The sequence below is a fragment of the Eriocheir sinensis genome, chromosome 56 (assembly GCF_024679095.1).
Source record: "Eriocheir sinensis breed Jianghai 21 chromosome 56, ASM2467909v1, whole genome shotgun sequence".
Taxonomy (NCBI): domain Eukaryota; kingdom Metazoa; phylum Arthropoda; class Malacostraca; order Decapoda; family Varunidae; genus Eriocheir; species Eriocheir sinensis.
The window spans coordinates 4643239-4668610 of NC_066564.1; the positions used below are offsets into that span (position 1 = coordinate 4643239).

The window sequence follows — 25372 nt, forward strand, 5'->3', positions numbered from 1 at the left end:
GTGATTATGGTAATGCTAACAATCACCTATTTCTTTGCAGATAAAATTTATTTAAGAGATTTTTCAGTAGAGATTAGTGAAGCAGGAAAAGTCACCTTGGTTCAGTTGCCTGGTCAATGCTGTGCTTGTTCTTGCTCCACAAAATGCCAATAGGTGTCTCTCCCTCGGCCTCACACTCCAAGACGGCATCTTCTTCTCGGCTGGCAGTCTGGTTGCGGTACTGAATCTTGAACTGAGGTGGAGCTGCAAAGTAGGTCGAGTTGAAAGCATTTAGCAATCATACAATATTTCCTTGTCTTATAAGAAGCTAAAAATCTAATGAAGATTGACAATTATTGTACATCCATTATACTGCTGAAAAATATCCCACTGATCAGTATTGCTGACCTTGAACGCGCACATAGATGACAGTAGAGAGGCCAGCACCAATGCCATTGTTGGCCTCGCACAAATAATAGCCTTCATGGGACTTCTGGATGTTAACAATCTGAAGGGTGCCATCATCAGTTACCCTCACATTGGGGTTGCTCACAGCAAGGTCACGGTAATCCCCGGGTGTGGTTCCTGGTGGTGAATATCAATTATTAAGAAAAATATGAAATGGTAACTATGTTATATTCCAAGGAAGTTGCCTTTATAAGATTTTTTATTATAAAGAATATTTCACATAATATTGAAGAAAATGTAGAAATGGTCCGGTTGTTGATAACATCTTGTGTATACTTTTACATGCTGGTGCCGACATACCTGCAGCCTTCTTCCATCCAAGACTTGGTCGGGGAAAGCCATCAGCTTTGCATTCAAGGCGAGCATCACTTCCCAGGGCAAAAGCCTTGTCAGTGGGTTCAACAATCCAGCGAGGAGGTACTGTTGTAGTGGCACAAAAAACATTAGAATATGCACTTCATAATAACAAGCAACATTTTTGAGTAATTTAACACATTTCTTATATTTTTACTAAGAAATTGTCAAATTACTGAAAAGTTGTTCTTTTTCAGGGGCTGTTATGATACTTGTGTAATATTTCAGTATTTTCAATAATTTAGAATATTTCAATATATCACAATATTACACAAAACTATTTCAAATATATCAACAGACACTTAAAACTACACTACTCTAACTAAATGCAATTACTTGGCATGCAGCAACAAACACAAAAGGAAATTAAAAAGAAACGGTTCAGTCCCTGCAGTTAGTAATTCCCACAAGCTGAGTTTGCAGTGAGGAGTTTAGTAAGGAAACAAACAGGGCAGAGGGTGAGAACACATTCTGAGGCCAGGAAAGGTGAGGGAGGTATTTACATACAATGAGGGAAAAAGGAAACTAAGCACTGCTAAAAAAACTTTGATGATGGAGGCAGGAAAGGGAGGGAGGAAAAACATGATGGAAAAGACTGTTGGGATGACTTTGGTCTCCTCAGATTTATGGGAATCATCACAGGTATGAACAACTCAAATTAAGGATCTGTGTCTTGACTCATTTGGCTCTGGAATTCTCTTGAAGGCAAAGTATTTAAGTGCAGTTGATATTTGGCTTTCCGGGGATGGTTTTGAGATTATTCACTGGGTTTTTAGAGGACAATCTTAAATACTTATAGATTAATAAAATAAAGGCAAATATCCATCTAAGGTTTCAATTGTTTCTAATCTGGTATAACTTGTGAAAAAGACATATTTCTATATTTGTAACAAAAAATTTACAGTGGCTGAATCTGAATCAAGACAACAGCAGGAGGAAGACTATACAGCTGACATTATGCACCATCTCTTCATGCTACTTTACTCTCATGCAGATCAATTGTTAACTCATCAATAATGGAAATAAGGGAAAAAAAGACTCATCTGATAGCTAAAAGAAAAATATAATAATGTGGTAAGGGATAAGGAATAGGATTAGGTTATGTATTTCATGAGATTCTCCCTGTTCCTTCATTTCTTTTGTATAAGCAATGATTACCTTTGATTGGTACAGCCAATTTGTTTTGAAAAATTGGAGGTAGCGGACACCCTCACATATATTTCTAGAGACCTCTATTGTTTTTTATCTTTTTTCAAGTGTTAGTACTGACACAAATCCAGCCAGTTATATGAGCACTGAAAATAAGCTATAAACTGCAACACTGTCAATGATAAAATCCACAAAAACACAACAGGCAACTAAGTGTCGAGAAAGAAAGCACAGGATCACACCTGGAAACCACTCAAACTATAAATATATATAAAAAAAAACAGCTCTGCAGAATCAAGGAGAGTAAACCTTCCAGACAACACAAGAGACTCCCCCAAACAAAATAAGGTTGCAACTATTCTCGGTTGCAACAAGAAAATAAGAACAATTGCCACTATGTATTTAATATAGAAAAATTTCTTCAAAGTATGGAGTTGTCTCAAGGCCTTCATTATCTACGACAATTTCATTTCATATAAAATCATTAAAGCAAATTCTTTAATGCATCTTCATTCACCTATCTTTGCAAACACATGTAAGTCTCATAGAGTGACCGGATGTGCTCCATGACAACCCTTTACATTTATACGATGGTTGTTCTACGGTTGTTATTACAGTTCATATATTTGTCAGCTGTGTTTGGATATTGGATACTTACTGTTCATGTACTTGTTTACTTATATTGTGAGACAGTATCTGCTCTAGATTTGTCAAACCATTGTTACTGGCAATGGATTATTTTCCATAATTTATCTAAAGTCATGTTTTCTGGAAATCTTGGATACCAGTCACATTAGAAAAAAAAAAAAAGAAAAAAAAAAACTATAAAACTATAGCACAAATCTCAAAACTATGAACATTATGCTTGGTGTTAATCCTGCAGTAAAAGCTGCAGTGAGTTGTGCAGGAGGTAGTTAAGATCTGACTGACCAACACGAGGCAGTCGGCCTGCTATTGAATTCAGCCTTATCCTCCTCAATTTGAAGCATGCAGAGCTATAGGATTACTGTACTTAGTGAACAAATAATAAGATTACTGTTTGCATGTAAAATGATTAATGGTATAATATTTACATGAAACTGGAAACCTCATTTTAAATTAGCAAATTATATTTAAATAATTCAATACTTGATTTGAAAAATAGAGCATCACTGAATACCTTAGGACAACTCCAAACTATAATACATTATATGCCTGGGATCAGCCAAGATGAAGTACAGCTAAGTGTTAGTGTGAAGCTGGGACAGACAGATGAGCATTGAGCTGCGTGGCCCTCGATACAAACTTTCGAAGCTTTGGTATTTCGGGTCAGGTACATTTTGATTGGATTCTTTAATGTTTTGACAAATTTACCACTAATGATAAATGGTATGATATATCATTTGAAAATACGATATACAGAGATATCAGAACGTAATAGAAAATGTTAATGAAATGTGCAACTATTAACCTTTTTATAAGGCAATGGAATTTATATTATTAAGAACAATATTGAAAGCAAATTCTTTCTTTTATGGAAAAGTAAGAAACTACAAAATATCTTGGATACTCTTTATACAGCTCAAACCATTGCCAAGTTATGAATTCTTACTATTATTGTATTCTTACAATTATTTGTGTTACTGTAATTCTTTCTTTGTAAATTATTGAAAGACTGTTCCACAAAGCTCAAGCCAAAGGGAAAGCACAGACATCTCTCCTACCCTGGACAGATAATCCAGCTGCAAAGGAGACGCTTCCAGCACGATTTTGTGCAAGACAACTATAGTCGCCACTATGAAGCCACGAAACACTGGAAATTGTCAATATAGAGGTTCTGTAGCCAAAGAGCCGAGTATTTGTGCCCATAGGAAGGTCACTGGCACCATTGTAGTGCCAGGAGATGTTCAAGGGAGCATCTCCCGTTGCCACCACGCAGACTACTTGGGCAAAATCACCTTCAAGTACCGCACTCTCGGGGAATTTAAAAGGCACAATTTCCGGTGGCACTGGAAAGGTATGAGGATGGAAATGAAGTCCTATCTAAATAAAAATGCAATACCAGGAAGAATGTGTTAAATCATAAGGAGTCATCCCGGATGACTGATGAATAATAATAAATAAAGAGTATGTGTATGCAAATGATGTGAAAGTAATTTATAATGATATCTTTATTGTTGCTGAAAAAGCAGGCAGTAGGAGACAGAATAATGAGTGATTATTTTGCCTCAGCTACTGTTAAGGAATTAGTAATATATAAAATTTAATCAATAAAAGATATGAATTGATAGAACAGCTGCAAGCAAGCTATACAGCAAGCAAAAGCAGGAGAGCAGATACACAGTGCTAACTTGTCTCCATTTCCACCACAAAATGAGTAAAGTAGAAAACTATCAACCTTCAACATGAGGTGGCAAGGAAGGAAGCCCCCAGGGAAGCTAGAAGCAGATTAAATTAATGTTTACCTAAAACTGAAGCTGATACAAATACAAAGGCATTAGTTTCATTATTCTGAGTCATCATTAAATAAACAAGAATAGAGGCCTTCAAAGTTAGATGATGGGTAAATAATCTGTGTCTGGCTTTCATGTGTGCTTTCTTTACTTTTCTAATTATTTATGTTCTAAGAAAATTATGTCTACAAGTCAATAATCATTACTCAAAATATGCCTCTATATGGTGTTAAAAAATGCCTACCGTGGGAAAACAGACCGCTTCCTCCCTAACATCTATTGGGAGGGAAATTTCCTAACCAGTGAATTTACTACCAGTGATAAAAAAGCACATCACTTAATAATGTTTCATTTTATGTAACAAAATTTTGTCATAACTATTAGCAGGGGTAATTAATAACCCTTGCTGTATCATCATCTCTAACCAGGTCGTTTAACAGCATTACAATAGATCACTTTGTATAATATTCATGAGTGAGACTGGCAGTAATCAGATACTCAAGTTATTGGAGAGAAAATACAAGCAGGAAGTGGCATAACATGGAAGAAAATTAGTAACAAGGAACAAGGAGAGGGAAAACATTCATGATAATACCCCATTTGATTAATGATCCACCACCAAACTATCACCCAAATTTTGTGCACCAGAGTAGCAATCTCAAGGCTCTGAATATTGGAGCCTGAGGACACCCTTTCCATACAGCCACCCCTGTGCCTTTATCAAAAACAATGAGTGACCAAAGGTGTCTGATGATTACATATTGGTCATTGACTGCTTTATGGCAATACACTGAATGCACAACTGTACCATTAACAACCAGTGTGGCTGAGACTCGCTCCTCCCCAGCTCGGTTGGAGGCAAAGCAGGTGTAAATTCCCTTGTGTATTCCACGCACTGGATCCAGGGTCAAAATGCTAGACTTTCCAAAATAATCTAGCTGAATGCCATCACCAGACTGAAGGATTTTGTCATTGAAGACCCATGTAAAGTTAACTGGACGGTCGCCTTTCTGTAGTACACAGTTACCTTGCACAAAATCACCCTCGTAAAAGTCTGATTCACCAAAGTCAAGTGGGATCAAGTGTGGACGTTCTGGAAAAGGAAGAATTCATTTTTCCTTTCACTTTGCAAGAATACAACGAGAAAAAGATTATACTCAGGATCATACTCAACTTGGGGTATTGACCATGAAGGCCATTAAGTATATAGTATACTGTACAGCAGAAGCTCACCACTAAACACATGAGTAAAAGCTTATGTATGAGCATTCTACAGATATCTATGGACATTTTCAAAATAATCTGGGGACATTTGTATTTTACTCTCAATAAAATATTGTGCTATGTCTAATGTATTTTCCAATCTTTTAGTAACTGTTTGAAATGTCAAACTGAAGGCTACACTATTCTGATGATGGCAAACTGTAATCTTGTTGATTACCAAAAGACCTGTGATATTCTTGAAAGTCAAGCAAAATATTTTTACTGCATGCTTCAATGCCATGAATAAGCATTCATATCTGTAAATAGGAGATCATTTATCAAATGAAAACCTATTAATTCTACGGTATGTGCCCCGGGAATCACATGCCAAAACATGAAATTAAATTGTGTAGTGCTTTGTGTATATGGAGTCATCATCAAAGGCTCCTGATATCATGTCTATCAGCAAGATGGAAGTTGATCTCCATCAGTCTGATTTCCATTAGTCGCATTATAAACAGAGAAGTTACATTATCTAGAGGTTATTCCGGTATTCCCTCTACACATGTGCTGTGTTGACTACAACCTGCACCCAGAGTAGCCCTTGATAGGAAGACAGTCTTCAGATGTATCGTGCAAAAAGCTCACTGCATGAAATGTTAGAACTGTGAAACAATTAACAATATTACCATGTAATTTTTTGGAAAAAATTTCCTCAGAGCAAGGAACAGGGAGAAGAATAATACCAGTCACTCCAGGAGTCAATAAGCCATGTTACATTAGCTATAAGATTAGTACCCCATTTCCACCAGCTCCATAAACTTCCTCTGTGTACCATTGACAATTAAATCTGCTTGTACTTCAGACTTTCCAGCACTGTTCTGGGCAATGCAGACATAAGTGCCCTGATGGTGGCCCCTGACAGGGTCCAGGGTCAGGATGCTGGTCCTGACTCCAACACCCACGATCTGGGTGTCGGCCACATTGGTTAGAGACACCCCATTAAACAGCCAAGTGAAAGTGATGGGCAGGTCACCCTTCCGCACTACACAGTTAGCCTGAGCCAAATCACCCTCATAAAATTCTTCAGACCCAAATTCTATAGGTAAAGTTTGTGGTGGTTCTGCAAGATAATGAAATAGTTGGTATTAATATTTTACTAAATAATTATGCCACAATTTCCTTCTAATTTTCAACACTAAGTAAATGAGGGTACACCTACTTCAATAACAGTAAATATGGACCTAACCTAAGGTTCTCCTAATATCATCTGCAACATTTGAATTCCATATGGACTAGAAGCAAAATTACCTACCATGGACTATCAGAAGAATTTTACCCAATTCTATTTGGTGACATATGCTGGTGGAAGTTTGCAAAATTTACTACCAACTAAAAAGGAACAGGGAGAAGAGAACAGTACACGCTGAACCCTGACATGGCAGACCAGAGGTGTTAGTACCAGCACCCAAAAGAAAATATCATACACTCAACAGTATACCATTAACTATCACAGTTGCTTCTACTTGGGCAACTCCAGCATCATTAGAAGCACTACAGCTGTAGGTGCCTTGGTGATGTGCTCTCACAGGGTCAAGGATCAAGATGCTGGTGGTTCCTCTGACATAGTTAATCATTGTGTCCTCTGTTTTTACAACTTCCACGCCATTGAACAACCACTGAAATGTAACTGGTCGGTCTCCCTTTCTCATTCTACAGCTGGCCTGGGCTACATCACCCTCATAGAAAGCCTCTAAGCCAAACTCAATTGGCAATAATTCAGGAGGCTCTGTAATGAAAATGACACGACTTACTATCAAAATGAATAATACTAAAATGGTGCAGGAGGAACAGGGAGATGTAACAGTTTGTTACAAGCAGGAGAACCCATAAACCTGGCCCGTGAAAAGAATACAAGATGCCCTACACCAAAGAAGTTGAGTCATTGTACCATTAACAATTAGGTCTGCTTCCACCTCAGCTTTGCCCGCAGCATTTGTGGCACTACAACTGTATGTTCCCTGGTGATGGGCTTGGACAGGGTCTAATGTCAGAATGCTGGTCCTGCCACCCACATCAATAACATGAACGCTGTCAGTTTGGGTCACGCTGACACCATCAAACATCCAACTGAAGGTGACCGGCTGGTCTCCCTTCCTGAGCACACAGGTCACCTGAGCCAGATCTCCCTCAAAGAAGGTGGGTTCCCCAAAACTTATGGGGGTTAGCTGGGGAGGTTCTGGAAGAAAATTTATCTCCAGCATTGGATAGGCTTCTCATAAGCAATGTTATAAGGAACAGAGAGAAGCACATTTAATCATCAGGTTTGCCATAATAAAAGTTAAGTTTTATGAATGCTTTTACATTCAATAGTTTTTGGAGAGTTTGAAAAAAAATTATATAGAGTTCCTTCTTTTGAGATGATTTTAGTAGCTTGAGAACATATTTCAGTGATGGTTAAACCAGTATTCCATTATATTTGCATGGCACTGATGACTGATATTCTAAATTTCCAAACAACTGTAAAAATCTATCCCATGATACATCTAACTGCTTACAATGCTTGCTACTGAATAATGATGATTGGCAAGGAATAGTAAAATGGTGTAAGGTAGGGGTGACATTAAAATACAATTTCATGACAAGCAAGGATGTGGAGGAAGCAACAAAAAGCCACCAATATTACTATAGCTCGCAGATAATTTAATTGTATTTTACCGAGGTCCTACCATTGACTTTCAGTTTAGCAGCATACTGAGTTGTACCAGCAGCGTTTGTTACTTCACATACGTATATTCCCTGATGGTGTGCCTCCACATTATTTATAGAAAGTACACTACTTCTTGGCCCAAACTTTGCCATATTCACATCCATGGAAGGATTGAGAATAGAGCCTTGGAACCGCCAAGTGAATGTCATAGGCTGATCCCCTTTCCTGGCCAGGCAGTTTGCCTGCACTGAGTCTCCACTGTATACTTCAAAATCTCCAAAGCTCACAGGCATTATTAAGGGAGGCTCTGCAATTTGAAAAATAAAATTTTCAACTAACAATAATAATAAAAATAATAATAATAATAATAACAATAATAATAAGGTCCTCATAATCAAATGCTGATAAAGACAACATTTATTTTCCTAAATTATATTTTAAACCATGGCCACAATACTTAATTACTGCAAAACATTTTTGTTATGACCTTTAACTGTAAAATTTTGATTGCCATGCAAATAAAGAAGCAGGAAGGAAATCCGTGGCCGGTCCTGTAGCTATGCATCATGACTGCTTCAAGGGATGCAAGGTGCTGGGGTGTAATTTTGAGTGGCCGATGTTTTTTTATGTACAAAAATTTTCACAGGTATAGGTCAGGTAATAGTTCCTTTTATATATCAAGGGAATTTGTTTCTAATGACAATGCAAATAAAACTTAGAATGCACAAACAGCAAGCCTGATGCAGGAATACTGTACTTTAAGACTCAAGGTTTTGTAAATCAAACTATAATGACACTGTCACTTGGTGCTCCACTCTAAAATTTAGTTCTTTAATAACTGGCAATTTAGCCTTGAAATGTAAACCTTATATTATTCCTTTATTTATTACTTGGCTATTCATATATCTATCTAGAAGTTCTGTGTTCATCAGTGTGATATTAATGACTAAATTATTTTTTCTAAGAGATTCCTGTTGACCCTTGTGAATCAAGATAGTGCACTTAACACCACACTTATACATGTCACCATTGCATTTGCTGGTTGTTGACCAATTCATCCCAGGTTCTCTGGTTCAAGGAACACCACATGTCAGCTTCAGGTCACACTGATCATGCTCCTAATAGACCTGAACCACTTGTTCATTTTACCCTGAATGACAAGTTCCGTCTCCACCTTGTAAGCTCCAGCAGCATTAAAGGCTTCACACCCATACACTCCCTGGTGAAGGTGACTTAGAGGCTCAATGGTTAGAATACTTGTTCTCTTCCCAAAGCTATGAATCTTTCGATACTTGTCACTTCTTAATATTTTGCCATTGTAAGTCCATGTGACCATGAGGGGAAGGCTGCCTTGACTAACAACGCATGTGGCAGAGGCAATGCCTCCTTCATAGAAGTCAGTCCCACCAAAATCTAAGGGGTTGATGAATGGCGAATCTGAAGCCAAAATATGGTGAAAGTAAACAAAAGCTCAATATAAATCTGAGAAATGAAGTAAAGTATACACAATACAATGGTGATTAGCTCAAAGGTGTAAAATTATAAATTGTGTATACTTGTAAGTCATAATCACTGGTGAGAGGTAGGCTATGGAGTCATGGGAGTCATGTGACTCTTCTGGCAAGATTCCTGAGTAACATCAGTTGAAGGAGAGGGCCCAGTCAACTTCTTGTAACATAGGAGCTACACCCCTTACCACCTCTACTACAAGACATGGAATCTGAAGACATGTACCTATTCTTAATCCCCATGACTCAAGGGCAAAACCAAACATGAACACAACCGTACAATTGCAGGACCATGGAGATGGTTTTGTTAACTTTGAATTTTAACAAACCAAAATGAAATCAGTAATATACCTTCAAACATGTACAGTGCTATATACATAATTTCTGAAAACAGACATCTCTGTTCATGGCAAGTTGCAACCTATCCATTTTGATACCATTGACCAAAATGTTTCAGAAGACTGCAATACATCTGCAGCACTGAATGCAACACATTTATGCTCCCAACTCCCAAAAGTACGTTATTCACCATCTGGCATCCCCGCCCATCAAGCTATCCAACCTATATTCTAGGAACAGAATCTAACACTTTGTGGGGTCACTTCCTAGGCTCAATGGTGAGTGACACCCCATGGCTATAAACGTCCCCTTCAGCTGTCATAGGTGTGTCATCATCACTCACACAGCAAAATATGCGCGTCCTTTAGGTGCTCCATGGTGGAGTGGTTAGCACGTCTAGGTGTGAATCTGCAGGCCAGGGTTTGAAACCTGGCCCAGGCAATCAGTGCATACCCCACCCAATTGTTCATCCTCCCTTTCAGGATGGGTACCTGGAGAAACCTGGGTTAGGTACTTGTGGTAACTAGTATGTCACGCTGCCCTGTGTCCCAGGGTAATGGGTTATTTCCCACCACAGGCTCAAGGGCCAATGTTACCAAGATGAGTACTGTGGCCATGCGCAGCTATAGCATATGCCCCCAACTTTATCTTTACTCTTACTGTTCTTAGTTTCCCTTTCAAGGAAAATGCAAATTACAGGTTTTATTCTTGTTTTCAATGTTCAGATTAGTTACTGTTTAAGGAATCAGAAGCCACGTTTACTTTGCCAAATGCAACTGCCAACAGTATAATTAATTGAACAGATTTCCAAGACTGCAACCTCATGAATTTCACCCATGGTAAAGTCAAAGCAGAATACTTGAGCTAAAGCCTCCAGTCATCATTATTTGAAAAAAATATATATATAATATCAGTGTAAATAACACTACTGTCACTCATAATTGTTAAAGCAAATAGTTATAATCTCTCATTGTGATATGTCAGTCAGCATTACTCTCAGATGAAGAGGCCTGGCAGTGGTGAGATCAGTGGTGGGAGTACACCTACCACTTGTCAGGCGTGAGCAATAGCGTTCATCTTACAGGGGTATGTCAGGAGTGGCTACAGGCATTATCAGCCAACTGTAGCCACTTAAGATATAAACGACGTTTCTTTGCACAATTACGGAGTCACGAATAGAAAGAAATTTTATGAAACCAATCTCTCATACATGAATGGCTAGCACAGAGTGTATACGAGAGTACGTGGCCACACTGAAGCATGATGGCTGCTGTGTAAAGGGTCAGCAGCCACCACACTGTGGCCACTTGATCCACAACCAACAACTTCACAGATATTACTCTTATCAACCTTCCTATCAATACCACTTGATATTAAGAAAGCTGGCACCAGCAATGTCTTTCTGAGGAAATTTTGAATTGCAATAGTACATATAAACTTGGAGTACAGTTTAATATAAACACATTTACTGTGCAAAAATAAAGTTTAAGTAAAATTGTAATAGGGGTATTTCTACTTCTCTACATATATGAGAATTTGATCTATTAGGAAAAATTAGTTATTTTTCTCAATAATCCCCCGGGAATCCAACCCGACCCCCCGAGGTGCAGGCCAGACACTCTAGCGTCATGCCAAAGTGTACCCAGTGGCTTGGGTCTTTGGCGCCTTTATCCATATCTCAGGCCATTGCGTGGCTTCCCTTCTTCCATTTAGATCAATTTCTTTATGCTTTGATTTTCTCAAGTTACTCCACATCACTTTCTCTGCACTAGCGAGACGCGAGACTCCCTTCGCGGTGAGCTATCCGATTTCAAGCCTCCTTTGTGGGTAGAAACAAAGCACAGGAATGGATGCCACCAGTAGCCCCCACAGTAATGGGAGTATTTATACTCCTCAAAGCATATGAAAAATTGATCCACTCAGAAGAATAAATCTTTTTCCTAACAATATGGGACTTGAACCCTGGCCCCCACTATGCAAGGTGGATACTCTAGCATTGAGCAAAAGGGTATCCCATGGCTTAAAGCTTTTAGAGTCTTCATCTGTGTCTTGGGCCATTACAAAACAGAGCATCAACATGTTACCTCATTTATTTGACTTCAACCTTTTTGCTCAACTTCTTTTCAATACATCAAACATTAAAGTATAGTTCCTGAATCTGCACACTTATTTCATTATTTTAGTATAGGATATATACCAACGTTAAAGTGTCTAGAGTTAAAATTGCCTGTGAAAGTAAACTGTGCTGTGAGGGCAGAGAGTCAATCAGTCCATTTCAATCATTATCTATGTTGTCTTTGTTAGCAAGTTCTGCACTGCTTGTGAGAACTTGCAAGTCCCTTGCGACAACTCTCACAGACCTGCAAAGCCATGCCAGACATGGGAGAACTCACAGGGCTTGGGAGGTTTGATATGTATCCCCCAAGGTTATTTATGAATTTGTGAACACTTCCAAGCCTCTGTGAACACTCACAAAGATTTAGGAGCCTTGATAAAAATCGGCCCAAGGAAAGCCCTCCTGTGCACACAACTTAGTAGTAAATGACAAGACACAACCTGAAGGCTCTTCCCTGCCCTCAGCCAGCTTTGTGTACTCACAGATACTCACGATTTATGAACATTCACGCAACAAAAACTCACTATAACAAAGATTGTTTCCCTTCCCTTTGCTTGCTTATTAAAGACCAATAGCTTGCTTCAAAGAATATTTTTCTGTGGGCAAATTTAAACTGGCTGGGTCTTTTTCTGTGTATGAGTGTGCATGTTTGGACATATTTGTGAGGTTCAAATACTTGCTCTTTAAAAAGAAAGTATAACTCCAAATAAGACCAAATAATATTTTAGGAGCTACAAGGAATGGAAGCAAGGGCAAGGAGGATGTGAAGGGAATAAGCTAAATGATAAATTAAGCTGATATAGCAAAATGATTAACTTAAAATGGATAAGGATTTCTATAGTAGACAAGTACAGGGTATGTTTTAAACATTACTACCATGGACTGTAAGAGCGGCACTGTAGCTTGTTTCGCCAGCAAGACTGGAGACTATGCAGGTGTATGTTCCTGCATGGCCATGAGTAACATGCTCAATGCTTAAAATGCTTGATTTCCCTCCAAGCTTCACGGTTCTGACCCCCATCATATTAGATACTTCCTTCCCTTGGAAGTACCACATAATGTTCAGTGGGGGATCGCCATGAACCACATAGCACTGTAGCTGAGTGTCTTGCCCCGCCAGGAGTTCAGGCTCAAATTGAAAGGGTCTGATTTGGGGAGGCTCTGAAATTTGGCATTAAAGTTTTCAATTGCAATATTTTACCCGTCCAACATAAGTGTGAGTGCAAATCAATTTGTGTCACACAGTTCAGTTTTGTGCATCACGTGATGATGTTGATGGCAAACTTGTGAATGTCCTTCTTGAAAAATTTACTACATGTTTTGTGCACAAAAACTAATAAGTTTTATGAAAATGTCTTTCCTGGTCAAACATAATGAAATTACAGCAACATGATTTCTTTTGTAATAAAAAACGTGCCTTTGTTTTGGTCAAGCATAGCTTGCCAATTTGGCAGATGTGCAGCAACCAAACACCAAGTGACCCGAGCTAACAACACAAAACAACCGCAACAAAATGAGAGGAGAAGAGAAGAGTAGGGAAGAGAAGAGAGGAGAAGAGAGAAGAGAAGAGAAGAGAGAGAGAGAGAGAGAGAGAGAGAGAGAGAGAGAGAGAGAGAGAGAGAGAGAGAGAGAGAGAGAGAGAGAGAGAAAATCAAAGAAAGGGGGGGGAGCTTCAACAGAACGTCAGCTATGGATTATCTTAGCAAAGAAGCTGGTAAAAGTTTGCGTCTATGCCAACAACACGACTAATCACCCAAAAAGACAACAGTACTAAGAAAGACCTCAAACAGCAAGGCTCCCGGAGCAAACTGGCTTCAATGAGCTGAACTCATTTCCCATAAAAGCAGCAACAGGGCGCCTCAATGTAGAAACTTTTTATGTGTTTAAGGAAGTCTGTGTCAAGACAGTAGGACCCAGGATACTGCAGGGAAGGAACTTGGAAAATACTGCAGGAACCAAAAAAAAAAGGATGAATCATAGAATATCTACCACATTAAGGCTCATGCCTACAACAGTGATTAACATTTGATGACATTCCTCAGGACAACTACATACTTTCTCTATTACAATAGAACTCAAGCATTTCAAAATACGATATCCAAATATAGTGACACCACAATATCAACCACTTTTTCAATGTTCACCTTTACAATACAGAAATGCACATATGCATTGCATTGTAGATGTCAGTATTGTCTTTCATTATGATTTATATGTGTATGATATCTATAAATGGGAAATAAGATAAACAGAGGAATTTTTTTAAAAACCAGGGCCAAACGAAGAAGTACAAAACAAGTTATTGAGGACTGGTTGCAGTAATTCATAATTAAAGCAAAAAAAGAAGTCAGGCAGAAATTTACTAAACAAACAAAAAGAACTCTTACTGGGTAACAACAAGCAAATAATAGGAAAGGGAGGGCAAAGGAACAAAAATTCTCCAATTCACTATAAATCAGTAACAAAAATCAAAAATGCAGTTCTGTATTCAAAGTTAATGCTTAATTGATGCTGTATCATTAGGAGCATTGCTGCTGTGACATCCAGTGTTAAGCATACCATTGACCCAAAGAGTTTCTGTGTGGTTGGTCCGGCCAGCATGATTACTGGCTAGGCACGTGTAGGATCCGCGATGCTCTGAGCCCACTCTGTCAATACTTAAAATGGAGGTCCTTTCCCCCACACGCTGAGTGAAGATGCCAAGCTTAGGCCGCACCTCCTCACCATGAAGGGTCCAGCGTATGTCAATAGGAGAGTCTCCCTCTCCGACAACACAGATGACTTGAACTAAACTTCCAGCACGAATGTGTTCCTCAAAGCGGAAGGGGATGATGCGAGGCGGGACTGAGTGGAAACAAATACCACTATATGCAGCTGTTTTGCTTGTCAAAGAACATTAGGTTGCCAGTGAAGAAGAATTGTGAAGAGCAATTGTTGCTGGAGTGTTTAATGAGGACTTCATGTAGATTTCTTTTCACGTATTAATTTCAAAATGCTTGGAAGACTATGTATTAAGCATGTAGTGTTGCTACCATGAACAAACCAATAGAACCATCATAAGAATACGATAGTATTTTTTTCTTATAAAAACAAACCTACTTAGATGAGTCTTTCTTCCTTAAGATAATGCAGCTTTGATTTTCATTCAAGATGACTGAAAAACATTTTAAGACTTATTCCTCAAATTGTATGTAGCTTGGTTAAGGAGTGGTAAGTGAGGACATAAGGTTTAGTACATGTAAAGGTGGCAAAGCATAAAAAAATAACGAAAATGGTCACAAGTAATAAAAGTACAAGACATCCAGGAACTACGTAGTACCGAGAACATTAAGTGTGACACTGTGGTTTGTCTGGCCAGCACGATTTGATGCCACACAGGTGTATTCCCCCGAGTGCCTCTGTCCCACGCTGGGGATGGCAAGCATGGAGGTGCGTGGACCAACAGAACTGATATTTGTGCCCTCAAGATTGTCTGTATTCATACTAATCTTGTCCTTCAGCCAGTAAAGAGTAACTGGATCATCACCAGACAACAAGGTGCACAATATCTGGATGGACATGCCTTCAAAGTTCTCAGGAGGAATCATAAAAGGCATGATCACTGGTGCTGCTGTAAAGAAGATGCAACACCAGTAATTGAAGCACGGTCACCTCTGAGTGTGATACATATTTTCTGAGATAATATCAGCTGATTTCTCCTGGAAAGGTTTTAAAACTTGCGTCTTTCGAGGAATGGTTTGTCTGAAAACAAGGGTCGAGCTAAAATAGTTTCAGAAAGGCCATTATTGACTAAGCTACTCGGTTTGTAGGATTCACAGGTAATGTTTGGGGGTTAGTCAGTTATTGTGAGTACACGTCTATCTAAATGTTTAAGAATAATGCAAATTTCTATGCTTCTGCCCAAATCCCAAAATAAAAGGTTGTTGTTTTACTTGCATAAAGATTTCCTTCAGAGACAAACTTTTAAGAAGCCTATTAGAATCTCCTAATTCCAAACCCTTAAAACATCATAGGAAAAATAAATTAAGGTTAATTAAGCATTGCTGAAAAGAGAAGGAAAAGAAGAGAAACAAAATGTAAGGCTTTGGTTCTAGACCGATAACAAGACAGTAGAAATCATTAAGAACTGATACAAAAGAACATGCTCTTGCAGTAATCTATCAAGATATTTGAGTACAACATCAAAAACTCATCCAAAATCTTTACCATTGACCCATAGTTGGGCTGAAAACTTTTGCTGGCCAACAGGATTGAATGCTAAGCAAGTATATGTTCCTGTGTGATCTAAACCCACATCACGAAGAATCAAGAAGCTCATCTTTGAGTCAACTTTGTTGATCATGAATTTTGCAGATGAAATAATAGGAATATCATCTTTGTACCACTGGAGGGTCACAGGGTCATCCCCAGTGGTTACAGTGCAAGACACTTGTAGCAGCTGGCCTTCTTTCACCTCCGAGGGAAACTCAAAATGAAGAATTTCTGGTTTTTCTGTAGAAAAGGAGTGTGATCTTCAGACTAACTTATCAGTGTGTCTTGTGGCAAAAGGAGGAGGGGACATGAGGTGAGGACAGAGTTTAGAAATATCAAAGCAAATTAAATATGTACAATGAAAGCATGGAAACATTCTATGATTAAGTAGCTTATATACCATTAACTTTAAGAATTGCAGAATATGTTGCTCTTCCAACAGGGTTGTAAGCATGGCAATCATAGGATCCAGTGTGCTTTGCTCCTACGTCTTGAAGGACTAGGAGGCTCATCTTCGATGAAATATCATTTATCATGAACTTAGCAGAGGGGGCCAGTGGCTGGCCATCCTTGTACCACTGTACGGTGACTGGCTCGTCTCCAGTTGTTACCGTACAGGCTACCTGAAGCAGCTGGCCTTCTTGAACCTCCACAGGGAAGTTAAAAGGAAGAATTGCAGGTTTTTCTGCAGGGAAATTTTCAACATGACTCTAACATTTCTGCCTGATTGAAATATTTTTGAAGTGAAGGAATCAGGGATGATGTAAAATATGGTAAAATAAATAAGCAACTAAATAAAAATTCCACATAAGTTAAACTTGAAGCATCATACCCTTCACTTTTAGAACATCAGATACAATAGCTTCACCAATGCTGTTAAATGCATGACACGCGTAAGATCCTGAATGTTCCGATCCAACATCCTGAAGAATCAACTGACTCATCCTTGCCACTACATTGTTTACGATAAACTTTGAGGACGGGAGAAGAGGTTGATTGTCCTTGTACCATTTTAGTGACATTGGGTCATCTCCACTCAACACTGTGCATGAAACTTGCAGCAATTGGCCTGCTTGTACCTCCATGGGAAAGGTGAAAGGAAGAAGTTTTGGTTTTTCTGCAAACAAGTCAGTGTTTTCTTATTCAGAGGAGAAAAATATATTATGAAGTGCAAGTGATGAAGGCATTTTCATATCACTGTTCACTCAGATCTAAAAAATAAAATGACAGTTTGCAATGATGAACCTAGTGCTTGCTGTCACCCCTATACACATAATGCACTAACATTTAAAAATTCTAGTATAAATTCATACCAACTAGATTTTACAAGCACCTGATTACATCATTAAGAAGTAATGATAAGAACTACACTTTCAACAACATGAATACTCTGGTCTGGGTAATGACTGGCTTCTCCCCTTTTCCGTGCAGCCTGATGTGCTTGAAGGACCATGTTTGAGTGATAAGTGACTCTGATGAAAATTTATGAATGCAATAGTATGGCTTTTTCAGTTATTTCCTTTGCATACTCCAGTAGAAAATAACCAAAATCACGATAACAATAGTACTAAAACAAAAAAAGGTGAAGAATATAAACAAAATTCAGAGTGAAATATAGAGAATAAGGATGACTGAGCAGAACATTTTGACAAACTAAAAAACAGAGTAGAAATCCATTGGGAATGAATTCAGTGACAGAAGTGTGCTCAGAAACAAAAGTAAGAGAAATTAAAAGAACACATTACTGCTGAGAAAGAATGAGGCTCCTGCCGCAGAGGAAGCTCTGTTTCGCAAAAATATGATGACATGTCTTCGGTCAATGAACATGTAGATAAGGCAATGGAGGTAAGTGTACAGGAAATGGGTCAGAGCCACGACTGTAGCATTGTGTAAGGATAAAAAAGAAGGAATTTATTTTGTATCTCCGTTGCAAGCCGTTAGGTTCCGTATCTCTTGCTCTGTGTATTTACCTATTATAATTGCAATATGTATGACTGGCTACACTCATGGGGTCCCATTACTGTGTTTTGAATAATCAGACTTAAAATTCATGTAAAGTTTGGAATGCCTGACCTCCCTGCCTAGGCCATCAAACAAACAGGTCAGGCATCTGTGTGGAAAACTGTATATCTTGATATCCTCCAAGTACTTTTCTTTCTGTGTCCTTTTGTTTCTCTCCTATCCCAAACAAACAAATTTTTTATATCAATTTTGTCTACTCTCATTATCGCCCTGAGTACTACAATCACGTCACTTCTCTCTCTTTCTTCAAAAGCTGAAAACTTTCAAGTCATTCTTCATATGACTGTTATACTGGGGACCATCTTGGTTGATGCTTTTTGTATTCTTTCAATCTTCTTTATACACTACTTTTTAGTATACTTGGGTCTCATGACTGCTGCATATTCTAACCTGGATCTTAATTTCCCATGTCTGCCGCGGCCACCCCCTCGAGGGAAGTTCCTGTGAGGGAGCAGGGCGTCGGAGATATAGATAGATAGATAGATAGATTTTTATTTTCTTCATCCTCTTCTTACGAATATTGAAATGCCAATCTTCTGTTCACTTGAGTTTGTTGTTCTCTCTTACTTTATTAATGTGCTTCACAGGTGACAAATTATCCTGAACCAGCTTTCCAAGGTCTTTTCCTCTTTCTCTGTTGTGATTTCTTAACTTTTCATTGAAAAACTCGGTGACAGCCTCTTGGAGCTTTTACTCACTTTCAATAACTTTCATTCTTCGCATTGAATTTCATTTGCAACACCTGGCTACATTAGTAAACATGGTCTAAATCCTCCTGCAGTATTATACAATCCTCTTCATATTTTACTTTTCTCATGGTCTTAGCTTCACCTGCAAACAAGTTTGTATGCCTTGTCATTCCATCCAACATGTCATTTCTGTGTATCACAAATATTATGGCCACCAGCACCAAGCCTTGTGGCACCCACTCATTACTTCCCTATATCCTAACATCTTGTCTTTTATTCATAATTTCAGCTTACTTTGCCACATCCTTGTAGACCCTTTCTTCCGCTTTTAGCTTCCTGGTTCTACCCTTATGTTTCAATCTGTTATAGACACACCATTGAATCAGTTTTGGTCGGTCATTACACTTGTCCACTATGCCTCTTTCAAAATTCCTTTCTTCCTCTCTGCAGATTTTGTCATATTAATTTCTAGCTATGCTTGTAGGCCCTGTCTCCATGTCTTAATCAGTCAAACTTAGTTTTTAATCAATTTAAGCTTATGGATAGGACAATCTTCATGTCCAGGTCATTCCACAGTTTAGTGAATCTGTTTATACAATTGTTTTTCTTGATATCCATCAAGCATCTTGTATTCTTCATCTTATTTCTATGTCCTCTTGTTTCTCCCCATCTAATACATACTGAACTGCTCTCTCTCTCTCTCTCTTTTTTTTTTTTTTTTTTTTTTTTTTTGTGTGTGTGTGTGTGTGTGTGTGCAAAGAAATTAAGAAAAAATTAAAAAAAACTATTAAGAAAAAAAAAACTATTCAACTTGTTTCTTTTCATAAATTAGGTGTCAAAACAAGGCTAACACACAATCTGGGTGCTATTGTTTTCTGATGCGGAGTGAGTAAATGGTGATCCCCTCTTATCTTGTGAGTATATCTACGACATGCAGTAACTATGATTAACTCAACAAAAAAATTACACCAAAAATAGGCAAAAGTACGACATGCAAGACACTAAGTTTTAACAATTTACCCATCACTTCCAAAGATGCAGAAAATTCAGCCTGTCCGACAGGATTGAAAGCTTTGCAAGAGTATGTTCCGGAATGCTTGGAGCTTGCACTTTGTATGATCAACATGCTCATCCTCGAGGAGACTGTGTTTATCATGAGTTTTGATGATGAAATGAGGGGCAGGTCATCCTTGTACCATTGCAGTGTTATTGGGTCATCCCCTGACATGATGGTGCAAGGAACCTGAAGGGGCTGGCCCTCTTTTACCTCATTTGGGAAAAGGAAGGGCAGAAGTCCTGGCTGTTCTGTTTTAGGGAAAATGCAAGATTCTGATATCATCCCACAAACCTAAGGTCACATAATTATGTCCCTGGAAAAAATTTCATATATATATATATATATATATATATATATATATATATATATATATATATATATATATATATATATATATATATATATATATATATATATATATATATATATATATATATATATATATATATACACACACACACACACACACAGTGAGAGGCAAGGTTCTGCTAATCTGCTAACCGCTAATTAGCGAAGCTAACTTTTTCGTTAGCTGATCAGCATTTTGCTAACATTGGAAACAGTTAGCGGACCAATTACCTTCCACTAAATGTAGTTCCTAACTTTAAGTCCACTAAAAAATTCATATGAGTTTGTTCTTTTCCACTGTGGGCAGACACAGCGCCAGTTGAGCCCAAGGCGCAATAATTCCAGTGCTTCCACATTTGGGGAAATTATGCCTTAAAGTAGGGTAATTGGACAATTATTTGGGAAACTTTTTGGTATTTTAAGGTAATGCATCTTCCATATCCAAAATACTAAACCGAAGCTAAAATCCATATAAAAAGTTAGTGGTTCTAGTCTGTTCAGAGCATGAAGGCGGTTCAGGGTGGAGCTGGTATCGTTGTTTACCTCTAGCCATCCTGCCAAATCAACCTTCGTACATGCATCTCTCTCTTATTTCCCATCCATGTGCTATTTGAAAGTGATATTTTATATATCCTGTATATAGTAAAGGAAGCTACACAGTACAATGAGTGTCGATGTTTAGGATTATAACAAGGATTTGTATAAATTCTGTGACATGTGGCAGCGATTTTTTCCCATGTTGCCACGTTGTGGTGGTGGTAGTGGTGGTGGTGGTGGTGGTGGTCAGTGTGTCCCCCTAGGTCCCTCTTCTGGGTCAAGAGGGAGAGAGAGGGAGAGAGAGAGATAAACAGGTGGGTTGTGGGTGGGTAGGTGGGGAGACGGTGCTAATCTGATAATTGGCTGTCGAACTGGCAGCGCTGCACTCATGGGAATTCTGGAATCTGCCACACCTTGAACCGCCTTCATGCTCCGAACAGACTATAGCGTTAGCTTCCACTAATTTCTTTATAAGTTTAGCGGTTTAGCGTAAGCGAAGCTAACTTTTTAGTTAGTGGATTACTAGTTAGCGAAGCTAACTTTTTGGTTAGCGGTGCCCACCACTGTATATATATATATATATATATATATATATATATATATATATATATATATATATATATATATATATATATATATATATATATATATCACTCTTTCTTGTCATATTTCTTCTGAATGCGTAGTTAAGTTCAGGAAGTTAAAAAATAAATTCAGGAGAGGAAACAGTAAATCATGTTATTCTTAAGAATTGCTTCGTTTCAGTCAGTGAGTAATTACAACCTGCTCCCCAAAACTATCTCATAATTATATTACCTTAGATCCATTTACCTTGATAAACTTTAATGAATTCAAAGCTTCTGCACTCCCAAAATGCCTTTTTAAGTAATACCAAAGCATGAGTTGATATGTTCACACTTACTTCATAACCTATGAGAGTGTCAATCTATTGGTTTTACTTGGGAAAACTATAATTCTTAAAGCAACACTACGTAAAGAAGAAAACAATGTGATGTACTAACTTCACGTATGTAGAAGTAAATAAATATACTTTTCAACTGTATACTGAATGAATGTACCCGGTCAGCCAAAAGACGTGTACAAGCAAGTGGTGCGGCTGTTTTCAAAGCATGGGAAGAACGTAAATTTGGGATACCAAGTAAATATTTGAGAAAAGTTTCTTTTTACACACGTGTGAAAAGTTTGGGTATTTCTGTAAGCGAAAACAAAAATTTACAATGTCATAATTAAAAATAGTACACTGTAGTGAAGGTTAAGCGGGCAGCGTGACAAAATCTGGGTATGCTATAGTAGTGTTTTTTGGGGCTTTAAATTTTGACGTGATGACTTTTGTTTTGAGCCACTAAGTTCACACTATGAGAAGAGGGAGAATCTCATAAGATGTCTGCACCAGGGTACAGGCTGGGGGGATATATCACGATTACAGAAAACATGCAAAAAATCTGATGCATGTTACCCTGAACATTAAACTCTGCTGAGAAATTTGCACTCCCGGCAGGGTTGGAGGCTATGCAACTGTACTTTCCACTGTGTCTTGCTGCTACACTTCTCATAATGAGGAGAGACAGCTTTGATTCCACATTGGCAATTACAAAGTCTGATGATGAATGAAGTAACTGGTTGTCTTTGTACCATTTAATAGTTATAGGATCATCTCCCTTGGTCACGGCACAAGAAATCTGAATCAGCTGGCCTTCTTCCACCTCCTCTGGGATTGTGAACGGTAATATGTCTGGGACGGCTGAGGACAATAGATAATGATGGATTTTATATCAAACTTGTCTAAAGTTTCCTGAATTCTAGGTGGGCAAATGTAACAATAAACAAGAGGGAGTTATAAACCAAAAGAATGAGAACAAAGTAAACTGAATCATGCAGAAAAAGCCACTACCACATGCAAGTCTGTGCACGTTCTCTGTATGCAACTTGGGGCCTCTGACTACAATCAAACTGAGGATATTTGTACCCTTGACGTTCAGCAGAGACGAGTATTCAGAACTCCCGACAGGATTCATAGCCAGACAAGTGTATGAACCTCTGTGCTGATCATTCACTTTCCTCAGAAGTAGCAAACTAAGCTGCGTATCAACATTATTGATAATGTATTCTGACGAGGAAACAAGCGGCATGCCATCTTTGTACCACTGGAGAGTCATTGGCTCATCGCCCTCAATGACAGCACATGACACCTGAACCAGCTGACCAGCCTCCACATCCTCTCGAAAGGTGAATGGCAGAATGTGTGGTGCCACTGGCAGTGCAAAATGAGGAAAAAAGAGTGACACAATACTTAAATATTCAATGAAAGACAAGAAAAAAAAGGTTGCAGTAAGGTTCTAGTAAATGCAAGAATAAACATAAGTCAAAAAGTCAAGAAATAGGTGTTTGTCCAATATATGTTGGTAATTATGTCAGTACCCAGGTAAGGGATGGCTTTTGGAAACAAGCCAAACACCTAATTCCTCAGGTTTTCATTTAACCTGTAGAGTGCAGCATATTTTATAAACTATCCCTGTGTATCTTTCCCATATAAATTCAAGTTTCCAGCCTCCATCGTGATGCCTTGATCTACAATCTGACCAACTCTGGGAAGTGGGTCTGGACTATGTGTGGGTGTAAATCCCTCACTCAGGAATGGCCCATGCGTTGCAGCTTATGGGTCATACACTATCAAGATGTAATCCTACTTCATTGGTGCAAAAAAAGCACTTCAAATTATGAAATAGGAGAATCTCACTTTTTAACTACTGAATAGTTAATTGGAATAAACTTTGCATAACAAATTTGGTCGTATTGAAGTATATGAAGGCAGAGTAAAAAACTTAAAAATCAAGCAACATAAAATCATGCAAATAACAATAACTACTCTTAATTTATGTACCCTCAACCCTTAAGCTGGCAGATGATTCAGCCGTGCCAATGGGATTAAATGCCAAACAAGAATAAGTTCCTGTATGGTTTGCATTGGCACTGCTCAGCAAGAGTATCGACAGCTTTGAGGCTACGTTATTTATTATGAAGCTTGGAGATGACACCAGTGGGACTCCATCCTTGTACCACTGTAAGGTTATAGGGTCATCCCCCTTGGTTACTGCACATGAGACTTGAATCAGCTGCCCTTCTTCTACTTCCTCAGGGAAAGCAAAAGGCAGGATTTGGGGTTCGACTGGTGAAAACAAAAGCTTGCATCAAATATATGTTCCAAGAAAGGAGTTATCCATGACTGATGGAGGAACAATGCATGTAGCCCGAGGTCATGGAAGGAAATGCAGCCTAAACTTATATCAATAACTGTGATAATTATTCACTCTTGCTTATTTTACTGTGTTACTGAAATGATAGAAATTAGCCTTAATAATAATCTCAGGGTCTGGGAAATCTTAAGTGTGAGTTATTTAATAAGTTCAAGATCCGTATGCACTGATGATCAACTTTGTCCTGTTCTTTAAAGTTGGGCTTGACCAACCTTGCAAAGAAATGGTTGCTGCGACTACTGCCGCAGAAGAGAGCCCTTATTCAATGTACAAAATTATCTTCTGTATATGATAGTAATGGACCTATAGGGGATCATGGCCCTATGACCTTACTGTTGCAATGTGGCAGCAAAGAATGGATGGAATCTGAACATACTGCTTGTCTGATAAAAAAAGAACTACCCATTCTGTCCAGTGCTGCTCATTTAAGCACCAATGGATTTAACCACAGAGAATACCTATGAAACAGTGCCCTTAAAATTTATGGAAGGATACTGCTAACCTCCAAAATGAAACCAGGTCTTATGAAAGGTCCAAGAAAATTGTAGACCATTATAATTCCACATGTAAATCAGTGGAATAATGAAGACATTTTGCCAAATAAAACAATAAGAATATGAATTCAAGATAAGTTGATTTCTTGATGGTAAGTAATGGAGTGGTGGCAGTGTTACTTGTTAGAATAAATATCAATAAAGCATTATGACCTGTAAACTTTCAGTACCTAAGGTGATTATCATATGTGTATATGTACTTCTTAAGCTTTTAAAAACTTGTTATTTGTAACAAAAATATGATATATATTCGACTTGTGTACCCTGACTGTACATGCATAATTATATGGCTGTAAAATATGTGATATGCAGTCAACAAACCAGTGCTCACTTTGCTGCTGACATTTATATTCTTTGATTCATGAAAACCATGACAGCAAT

At 38.3% G+C, this 25372-nt stretch overlaps 1 protein-coding gene across 50 annotated transcripts in view; it reads right to left on the bottom strand.

Moving 5' to 3' along the window:
- Positions 1 to 25372, bottom strand: part of LOC126984177 (cell adhesion molecule Dscam2-like) — a 236353-nt gene that overhangs the window by 56092 nt on the left and 154889 nt on the right. For 32 of the 50 annotated variants that reach the window (XM_050837600.1, XM_050837610.1, XM_050837604.1 and 29 more), the window contains exons 14-16: positions 748 to 867; positions 388 to 564; positions 96 to 243 (exon numbers count right to left, since the gene is read on the bottom strand). In XM_050837600.1, coding sequence (XP_050693557.1) covers positions 96 to 243; positions 388 to 564; positions 748 to 867 — 445 coding nt within the window. Of the gene's footprint in view, positions 1 to 95; positions 244 to 387; positions 565 to 747; positions 868 to 3653; positions 3939 to 5190; positions 5476 to 6420; positions 6709 to 7086; positions 7375 to 7536; positions 7825 to 8314; positions 8603 to 14817; positions 15103 to 15577; positions 15869 to 16909; positions 17195 to 20240; positions 20526 to 22639; positions 22925 to 23149; positions 23435 to 24064; positions 24350 to 25372 lie in introns of all 50 variants that reach the window. The other 18 variants (XM_050837646.1, XM_050837644.1, XM_050837633.1 and 15 more) reach the window with 13 other exon arrangements.